We start from the raw sequence: 10,364 nt of genomic DNA, 5'->3' as shown, positions 1-10,364 counted from the left end.
TCTCAAATGCCTTGGCTCTTGAACAGATCGGCCCCTGAATGATCAAAACCTAGAAGTGAGTGTTCCGGTTTTCAAACATTCTTTTGGAAGCCAGACATCCGACAGGGCTTCCGCAGCTTCTGCTTGGCTGCAGGAGCTTCCTGCAGCCAATTGGAAGCTGCACTTTGGTTTCTGAACGCTTTGGAAGTCGAACAAACTTCCGGAACGGATTCCGTTCGACTTCCAGAGTACAACTGAACTTGGAAGATTTTTCACTTGAGGGCAACAGAGGGCCCACCTCGCTATACATCTAAAGATCTTTCCATGACTGGTGGGTTCCCATTACCTTTCTGACCATCTGTACAAAGTCCTTGGAATTCTGAGGAGACAGTCCTTGCAGCTGGCAAGTACAAGCTTCCAGGGAGGATGCATGGGCCACTATCAAAATGTTATTCCCTGCAGGGAGAGAACATAAAGAAATTGACACATCACAGCCACCTGTTTGTGATGAAGTTTATAATGCAAAACCAACCTCGGGAGCCTGTGATTTCGAGTGGGGAAGTGGTGGGAAGGGTAGAGTGCTTAACCCTCCCCCCTTCTGACTATTTTCACTCCTTGAAATCACCTCCTAAATGGGGTTCCGAATTGGACAAGGAGCCCCTGTGAGCCAGGGGGGTTCCTGCTTTCAGAGGTTGACCCTCTCACTAGTGGAGGGTTGTAAGTAAAGGGGGGTTGTGTATTTGAGGGGGCAGGGCTTCCTCCCCACACCTCCTCACATGAGCTCCACTCAGTTATGTGCTTCTGCAGTGATGTGCCGCCAACTTGGGTGGCCATCGTGTCTAGTAGGCAAATTCATGGAGGAGAAAGCTCTTGATGGCTACTAGACACGATGGCTATGCTCTGCCTCCACATTCAGAGTTCTAGTTACAGGTAGGTAGCCATGTTGGTCTGCTGTAGTCGAAACAAAATTTCAAAAATCCTTCCAGTAGCACCTTAGGTAAAGGGACCCCTGACCATTAGGTCCAGTCATGGCTGACTCTGGGGTTTCGGTGCTCATCTCGCTTTATTGGCCGAGGGAGCCGGCGTACAGCTTCCGGATCATGTGGTGAACCAGAGCAGCGCATGGAAACGCCGTTTACCTTCCTGCCGGAGCGGTACCTATTTATCTACTTGAACTTTGACATGCTTTCGAACTGCTAGGTTGGCAGGAGCAGGGACCGAGCAACGGGAGCTCACCCCGTTGCGAGGATTCGAACCGCCGACCTTCTGATCAGCAAGCCCTAGGCTCTGTGGTTTAACCCACAGCGCCACCCGTGTCCCATTTCGTGCATGCACACAAAAGCTCATACCAATAACAAACTTAGTTGGTCTCTAAGGTGCTACTGGAAGGATTTTTTTTATTTTGTTTCGTCCACATTCAGAGGCAGCAATGCTTCTGAATACCAGTTGCTGGATGTCATAGGAGGGGAGAATGCTCTTGTGCTTGGGTCCTGAGTGTATCTGGCAAGCATCTGGTTAGCCACTGTGAAAACTGGACACTGGACGAAATGGGTCACTGGCCTGATCCAGCACGACTCTTCTGTTCTTAAATGTGTGAAGGGCAAAAAGGCCTGAGCAGGGCTAGCAAAAAGGCCAATTTACACATGAACATTCATCATTAGGTAGCTGCAAAAATGCTCTTGGGATTACTTTTAATACAGACAATTGGGGTCCTCAACAAAATGCTGCTGCGATTCCATTCTATTCCATTCCATTCCCTGTCCCTTTTCAATTTCCCCAGTCTGCCAGTCAGGGAGCATTCCATGCTCAGTCATCACTGGGCTAGCTTTTTTTGGGTCCCTTTGAATTTTTCTTACGATGTATATATATATATATATTTGGTACTACTACAAATCTTGCTGTTCACCAAAAGCAGCTTATTGTTGTGCATGAATGCTGCAATTTGGTTACATGAGCAATGATGCTCTGACCATTGGAATGAGATAGAATGAATCCACCTTGGGGACACTCGCTGCTGCTTTCTGTGGTTTAGCTGCACAATCCTTTCAACCTCCCTTAGATGTATACGTGACACTACAAAGCGACTTCTTGAGGATGCAATTCTGTACACCCCTGGCTTGGGAGTTAGCCCAACTTAACTAAGCAAATCCTTGACTGCGAGGTGGGGTTTTACTTGCCTTTGGCTTTGCATTCACTTAGGATCTCTTTTGTTACTTGGTAGCTTCTGCTGATGTATGTATCGTATGACTCTGAAATGCCTAATTTGCTCACCGGTATATGAGGTCTGTGGACAGAAAAATAGAAGTGTAGAAGAAAAGCAGGAACGGGAGAGGAGAAGCAGCAGAAGAGGAGGTGGTCCACCTGTAATAATGCCTTGTGGGGTTGGGGAAGGCCAGGATCCAACCTTCCACCTCCGCATGAATTCAACAAACCCAATGACAATCGCAGGGATCCTCCCATTCAGTCTCCACTTCTTCAAATGCAAGATGGTTGGGATGAGAAGAAAAGCTAGAAGGAAGCCAAACTCTTTGCCAGAATAAAAATGGCTAGGCTTCTACCATGTGTTCATGGAGTGCAAACACACACACACACACACACACACACACACACACACACACAGAGTGGAACGGTCTCCCTCAGAAGGTGGTGGACCCTCCTTCCTTGGAGGTTTTTAAGCAGAGGTTGGATGGCCATCTGTCATGGGTGCTTTAGCTGAATTTCCTACATTGCAGGGGGTTGGACTAGATGACCCGGGGGTCTCTTCCAGCTCCATGATTCTATGCTCCTATTTTAAAAATGTATCTGTGGTCTAGAACATTTTACATAAATATATCTAGCATTCTACAGTTCAACATGGCTACTAGTCACGGCGGCTATGCTCTTCCATCACAGATGGAATCAGTCATGCTTCTGAATACCAGTTATCAATGCCAGTTATCAATTAATACCAGTTATCATCTGAAGGCAGCCCTGTTTAGGGAAGTTTTTAAATGTTTGATCGCATTCTTCTTCTTCTTCTTCTTCTTCTTCTTTTCCTTTCCCCCCAAATAGCCACAAACTACAGCTCATAACTCATCTGGCTCCTAACATGAGGAGCTTGCTCTCCGCCTTTTACTTTAGCCATCATGCCTCCCCCCTCCTCTTGCAAAACATCTGTCTGGCTCCCTAACCCTCCATCTTCATTCTCCAGATGCAGAGATGCTTACAGAGCATCACCTTCCACGCTTCAATTCAGCTCCCTGGCAGTCGCCTCTTTCCTACCGTAAATCCCATTGGCCTGAGTAGGCTGCTGATGAAATGCACCACGGATGAGTTGGTTGGGCATTTCGGCGTGCAGAACCATTACCCTCAACCTGTTGCCCTCCTCCAGAAGTTTTGAACTACAGAGGAAACCGCCCTATACTCCGACAGATTATTGGCCGACCATGCCAGCACTATGTCTACCCTGACTGGTAGTGGCTTGTCAGGATTTCAGATGGGAGCTTGTCCATCCCTACTTGGGAGACGCCCAGGATTGAACTGTGGATCTTCTTCATTCAAAGCATGCACTCTGCTACCACTGAGCCACGATCCTTTCCCATCAAAAGGGGAGAAATTCTCCAGATCACCTCTCATCAACCCCCGCCAGAATGGGCCATGGTCTGGGATGATGGGAGATGTAGCCCAAAACATTTGGAGGGCATTAGTCTGGGTAAGGGTGGGGTAGAGGAACACAAGCTCCCTGTGTTCCAGCTTCACAAGGTCCCAAACAAACAAAAAATGCACCACATTGGCTTCTCTTACCTATAAGTTGTATCCACACTCAAACTGGCTGCCGCTAAGTCCACTGGAGGTATCCAGGCAGGCAGGGAGCTCCCAGCGACCCATTTCGTCCACTCGAATAAGCCCGGCTCTACACGAATCTTCAGATTATTTTCCTGCTGCAAGCCTGGGAGTTGAAGAGTAAAAAATAGGGCGCTCTGAATAAGAAACACATTACAAGTCTGGGACAGGGACATAAATAGGACACTCCAAGGCATTTTCTCATTCCTGATTTTGCAAATATTTTGGGAGCCCTTAACTAAAAGTCCACTATTTTTCATCCCCTTTGGGGGATGGAGCATCAGAAGCTGCAGGTATGCAAAGTAACCGTAGGTTTTGTCCCACTATGGGTTTTTTGGGGGGAGGGAATTTTCACTCCAGGACATCTGTGCCTCCCCTTGCATATAAATTCCTCCACACCCCCCTCAGTTATAGCTATCAAAATGAGACATCACCCCTGTTTGCAGAAAGGACCATCAGAGTTTCGAAGGAAGGAAGGAAGGAAGGAAGACAATATGAACAAAGCATGAAGGCAGCCCTGTATCAGGAAGTTTTTAATGTTTGATGTTTTAGTATGCTCTTATATATATGCCCAGAGTGGCTGGGGACACCCAACCGGATGAGTGGGGGTATAAATAAAAAATAAAATAAAATTATGATTATTATTTAATCCAGCTACCTTGCCGCCATCTTCTTACCTTTCAAAATATAGTGTGCAGTCTGTACGCAGCGCAGTGACGGGGAACAGTAGATGTGGTGGATGACTGTGTTACTTTCAAGGAGGGCCTCACCTGTTTGAAGACACATGCTCAAAATGAGAGTGCATTCAGACCTGGAGAATATTGCATAAGTTTTCCTGATTATAATGCTACAGATTCTTTCTTTCCAACTATCCCACCTTCTTTCTCCCAAACTCAAGGTGGTGTACATAGTTTTCTTCCTTCCCATTTTACCCTCACAACAACCCTGTGGAATAGGTTAGGTCGAGAGGTCATGCAGTGAGCTTCATGGCAAGAGTGGGGATTTGAACCTTGTTCTCCCAGCTCCTACTCCAGCTCTCTAACCACTACACCATACTGTCCCAGCTCCTGCTTGCTGGTTTCCTATGGCCATCTGGCTGGCCACTGTGAGAACAGGAGGCTGGATGAGATGGGCCATCAGCTTGACCCAGCGGGCTCGTCTTTTGTTCATCTATTCTTAGCCAGCTATTATTATTAGTGCTCTGGGTCAGTTTGCTCCTGATCAATAGTCGTTTCCTGTTTAAAGCAGGGCTTTTGCTGCTGGGGCCACAGCAGTTCCTTCGATATCTGGCAGATAACCATTTCAGTCTTGAAACAAACACAGCAGTTTGGTGGCGAAGCAAGGCTCATTTTCCACCTGCAGGGGGCAGCCGCATTGCACTTTCCAACTCTTAGAATTCTGGTAGAAAAAACTGGCAGATTTCACTGTGACATCCCATCTGCTTTAAGTAAAGAATCTTGCACTCTGTATGAATACAGGGCAGATATTATTTGAGCATCCCAGTTGATCTGTTCTGCTGTAAGCTGGGAACACTTCTGGCTGCAATTGTCCTCTTCCGGCAGCCCACTGAAACTAACAAAATAATGGGGTGGGCTTCAGGGAGCCTATCCATTCATCATTTTAAGGAATGCTTGTGTTTAGAGAAGGCTTAATAAAATAGGAAAATAGTTTGTCCATATATTGCTGTTGTTGCAATCAGTTATTTCTCTTATAAGAAAGAAAGATTGTAGCTCATCCTTTGCATACAGAAGGTCCAAAGTTGAATTCCCAGCACTGACAGTTAAAAAATATTAGGTAGTGGGTTAGAATAATGGAGCTGGAAGGGCCCCCCGGGTCATCTAGTCCAACCCCCTGCAATGTATGAATCTCAGCTAAAACATCCATGACAGATGGCCATCCAACCCCTGCTTAAAAACCTCCAAGGAAGGAGAGTCCACCACCTTCCAAGGGAGTCGGGTCTGTGTCAGGACTATGCCAGAGATGACAATAATGAACTAAATGGACAGACTTGTCTAGTCTGGTATAAGGCAACTTTGTACTTTTGGTCAATTAAATCAATTGATTCATCCTCTCTCAATCTAAGGCAGGGCACTCCAACACATGCTTGAGGGCTTCTTTGGAGGCCCTTGGAAACATTTGATGCCCCCTGCAGCCCTTGCCCTGCCTTCCCAAAGCCAGGTAAGGGAGGTGCTGGGCTTTGGGAAGGAGGTGGGAGGGTTCTGACATGGTTCTAGAGTCCTCCTACCTCCTCCCCAAAGCCTAGTTTGCACTTTCCCAGCTTCGGGAAGGAGGTGGGAGGGCTCTAGGACCCTGCCAGAGCCTCATGCCTCCATCCCAAAGCCTGGTGCCTCGCTTAGCTGCCTTTGGGAACATGGGAAGGGGGTGCCAAATCTTGGTCTTGTGCCTCATCCTGCGCGACAAGGCAGTGTGTGGCCCTCTTGGTATGAAAAGTAGGACCGTCCTGATCCAAGCCATAAGGATTCCTAACTGGTGCCAAATCTACTGCCTTGATTTTTCTCCCCACAACTTCTGATTGCCAACCCACAGATAAAGGAGAGGTCCTCTAGCAACATGAAGACTCCCTAGCAGGCCAGTTTAGAGGGGCATGGCTGGAGCCTGCCCCCTTCCTACCTTCTCAAGAGACTCCCTCCTGAACACACACCCTCCTATTGCAAATGCAGCACAACTTATATCAACCTCATGCCACTTAAATCAAACATTTCTAGACAGGAACATTTCTTTCTGCATCTAATTATTACCCTGACCTTTGACACCTGAGATGCACATTTTCAGGGTATCACCCTCTTCCTGAAACTGTAATCGGTTTTAACTGTTTTATAAGACTGAATTTTAAATGGTCGTAACCTGATGGTGAAAGGCGGAACAATGAATTTAATAATAATGATACCAGAGCAACAATTCTATTGTGCTCACAATAAGATCCTGAGGCTTCTACACACAGAGATGGGTAACTGGACTGCCCGCAGTTTGCTGGGTGAGAAAGCAGGCAACTCTCAGGGTTGTGAGTGATAGTCACAGCCAACAATTCCACACGTGCTAAAATAATGCTTTGTCCCCTGCTGTATGACTAGGTGTCGAATGTCTTGCTTCCCCGAGATATTTTGCATGGAAGAAGCAAGGAGCCGGCCTTCTCACGCAGTGCTTGGAGAATCTCAGCATTGGGAAGCTTCCCTAGCGACTCGTTCCGTTTCTCAAACAGGCACTCAAATCGATGTGTCACTACAGCAGCTCATGGATTTGCAGCCAAATGTGTTTTCGCTGCTGAGCTGACAGTTATGTGCAAATAGAGATCACAGCTTAAGTCGTCACCTCCAAAGTCACCCCGACAATGGCTGCTGCTCGTCTCGCACAGGAACTGGCACAAATGGCAGCACAGAAGGGCAGCAGGGCCACCAGGCAAGCCTTGAAAACTGCTGCGCTCATGCAGAATGTAGGAAAATTGCAACAGCTCTCTGTCTAAACCAGCCTTTGCTAACCTGGTGCCCTCTAAATATGCTTGACTATGTGCTGGCTGGGGCTGAGGGGTTTGACGCCCAAAACCTCTTTAGAGCACCAGGGTTGCAAAGCCTGGCTTAAACCAACCAACCAAAGAGACTTGCAACAATCCTAGGCTCAAGGTCCATTCAGGGGCGTAGCTAGCTGCTCCGGAACCGGAGTGGTGGGGGCGGGGCAAGCTGCCCATGGGGCTGCGATGGTAATCCGCGCACAGGGGTGCCGCAGAGACCCACCCATGGGGGGGGGTGCCACGGCAAGCTGCCCACGGAGTCCGCCTGGCGGACACAAGCCCCACGCTGCTGTTTCAGGCAGTGCGGGGCCGCGAGTCACCGTGTCACTCCCAGGAGAGACAGATGGCTTGGGTGGGCTGCAGGCCAGGCCCCACGGTAAGTGCCCCCTCCCACGGTATGCCATTTTGTCACCCCCTCAAGGATGACACCCAGGGCGGACTGCACACCCCGCACACACCCTTTCTACGCCCCTGGGTCCATTCTCCCAATGGCTGCTGCTGCTGAATAAGATTAACCTTTGGCAGGAATAGCCGTGTTTTCCACCTCTTTCTCTTCTCTCCCCTTCACCACACTTGGAGTATTTGGTTCAGAGCCAATACAAAATTGGTTCCCTGCCAGTTAATGACTTACAACAATAGACAGGGTGCCCAAGTGCAAACGATGTCAGTGTAAAGGAAATAATTTCTCTGAACGTAAGAGCATGTGGAGAGCCTCATCTAGTTCTTACAGCGGCCAACCAGATGCCTGTGGGAAACCTGCAAAAAGGACCAAAGCACAAGAGCCTTTTCCCCTCTTGTGGTTTCCAGCAACTGCTTTTTCAGAATCATTACTGCCTCTGGCAGCAGAGACAGAGCATAGCCGTTGTGGCTCGTAGCCACTGATAGCCCTTCTCCTCCATGACTTTGCCCAATCCTCTTTTAAATCCATCCACATTATTGGCCATCACTGCCTCCTGTGGCAGTGAGTTCCACAGTTTAATTATGTGTTGTGTAAAGAACTTCAGCTTGTATAGGAAGGTGCGCCAGCTGAAATCCCAGCTTCCGCTGCTAGTGCATCTAGATGCAAAAACAAAGGGCAGGTCTCCTGCACATTTAATAGAAGAGGGCATTTCGCCAAATGTAGTTTGCAGACGAAATTGATGGAATATGCAGAAATGGCGAAACTGACGGGGAAGATCAGAAACCAAGAGGATCAAGTGTTTGCTAGAGACTGGAGTAAATTTGTAGTTTACTTAAAAACCCCCACTGTAAACAGTTAAAATCATTGGTAGTGTAATGACATTTGTAATGTGAAATTATGATAATCAGAGATATAGAATAGCTGGACAAAGCATAAGATGCAGAAAACGTAACCTTTTAATATAACAATAAATGGGAGGGAGGGGAGGGAGTCTGAAGGTTCAGAGAACCTTGTAATCTAATGTTTGAATTGGTTAGAGATAAAGTGTATAAAAATGTGAAAATCTAATTAAATTTTTTTTTTAAAAAAAAAATGAAATTCTCTTTTTTTACAAAGCAATTAAAAGTGCAGGAGCCCCCACCCCTCTTTTTGCACCCTGGCACATTAGCAGTCAAGCACAGCTAACAGGGTGGCCCTCCAGATATTGTTGGATCTCCACTCCTAGTCGGCATGGGATTCGTAGGGCAGCACCACCTGCAGGGCGCCACACTGGCTACCTTAGGAGTAGAGGATCATGGGAAGAGGTGAGCAGGAGGGACACGGTGAGGAATGGGGGTTTTCTTTCACTGAGACCGAAATCTGAACCAGAAGAAGAATTGGGAGGTTGTAATTTGAGGTGAGCATTATCAGCCCCTGAGGCTCATATTTCTTAACCTAGAAAATCTAGACTCTGAGACATCTCTGATTTCCAGCTCATAACGGCTTCTTTGCAGTGGGCCTCATGCACTTTAATTCAAGGTGATGGCAAGTAGGAAAGGCCACCCCTCGATTGGTACCTCTCGTCCTCTAATGCCCAAGAGCCAGAGTAGTTTTGGAAGAGTTGAAGGACAGAGTGAGCAGGCCTGGTTTTATTATTATTACTATCATGATCAATGTGCTACAACTGCTCATGTTGTGGCTGGATGTTTGACAGACAAGGATCCGTTAAGAGAGCAAGAGACACTACAACCCAAAACTCTCAAGGAGACAAGTTATGAGTACCCATATAAAAAGGTAAATGACTCCTGATAGTTAAGTCCAGTCGCAGACGACTCTGGGGTTGCGGCTCTCATCTCACTATACAGGGCGAGGGAGCCAACGTTTGTCCACAGACAGTTTTTCCGAGTCATGTGGCCAGCATGACTAAGCCACTTCTGGCAAAACCAGAGCAGCACACAGAAATGCCGTTTACCTTCCCACCGGAGCAGTACCTATTTATCTACTTGCACTTTGACGTGCTTTTGAACTGCTAGGTTGGCAGGAGCTGGGACTGAGCAACAGGAGCTCACCCCGTCACAAGGATTTGAACCGCCAACCTTCTGATCGTCAAGTCCTAGGCTCAGTGGTTTAGACCACAGCGCCACCTCTAATAGAAAAAGAAAAATACTGTTCCCCAAGTGGGGAGCTTACCCACAAGCCGTGCTTGAGTGCAGCCAAACACTGTGATGGGGGCATCCTTTTCATAATCCCTGAAACCACCACTCCGTTGAGGTAGGCTGTGAGGCATATTCAGGTTTGTCCGCATGTACCTTCCTGTCAGGAGACACAGAGAGCAAGGAGGCAAAAATTTAGGTGATTCCCCCAAGTGTATGTCCTTCAGGTAAAGGTAAAGGTAAAGGTAAAGGTACCCCTGCCCGTACGGGTCAGTCGTGTCCGACTTTAGGGTTGTGCGCCCATCTCACTTAAGAGGCCGGGGGCCAGCGCACTTCCGGGTCACGTGGCCAGTGTGACAAGCTGCATCTGGCGAGCCAGTGCAGCACACGGAACACCGTTTACCTTCCCGCTGTAAGCAGTACCTATTTATCTACTTGCACTTAGGGGTGCTTTCGAACTGCTAGGTGGGCAGGAGCTGGGACCGAAAGACAGGAGCTCACCCCG

The 10,364-nt window shown here is 47.9% G+C and overlaps 1 protein-coding gene across 1 annotated transcript in view; it reads right to left on the bottom strand.

Annotated features, from left to right (window-relative positions):
• UBASH3B (ubiquitin associated and SH3 domain containing B) overlaps window positions 1-10,364 on the bottom strand; it is a 73,915-nt gene that overhangs the window by 6,045 nt on the left and 57,506 nt on the right. Inside the window, exons 9-13 of the mRNA XM_083714007.1 lie at window positions 9,897-10,019; window positions 4,479-4,571; window positions 3,763-3,907; window positions 2,157-2,263; window positions 326-435 (exon numbers count right to left, since the gene is read on the bottom strand). Of these exons, the coding sequence (XP_083570133.1) occupies window positions 326-435; window positions 2,157-2,263; window positions 3,763-3,907; window positions 4,479-4,571; window positions 9,897-10,019 (578 nt within the window). The remainder of the gene's footprint in view (window positions 1-325; window positions 436-2,156; window positions 2,264-3,762; window positions 3,908-4,478; window positions 4,572-9,896; window positions 10,020-10,364) is intronic.

The sequence above is a fragment of the Podarcis gaigeae genome, assembly GCF_964106915.1.
Source record: "Podarcis gaigeae genome assembly, chromosome: 15".
Taxonomy (NCBI): domain Eukaryota; kingdom Metazoa; phylum Chordata; class Lepidosauria; order Squamata; family Lacertidae; genus Podarcis; species Podarcis gaigeae.
The sequence above is the reverse complement of the archived record's forward strand: the minus strand, read 5'-3'. Positions and strand labels throughout refer to the sequence as shown.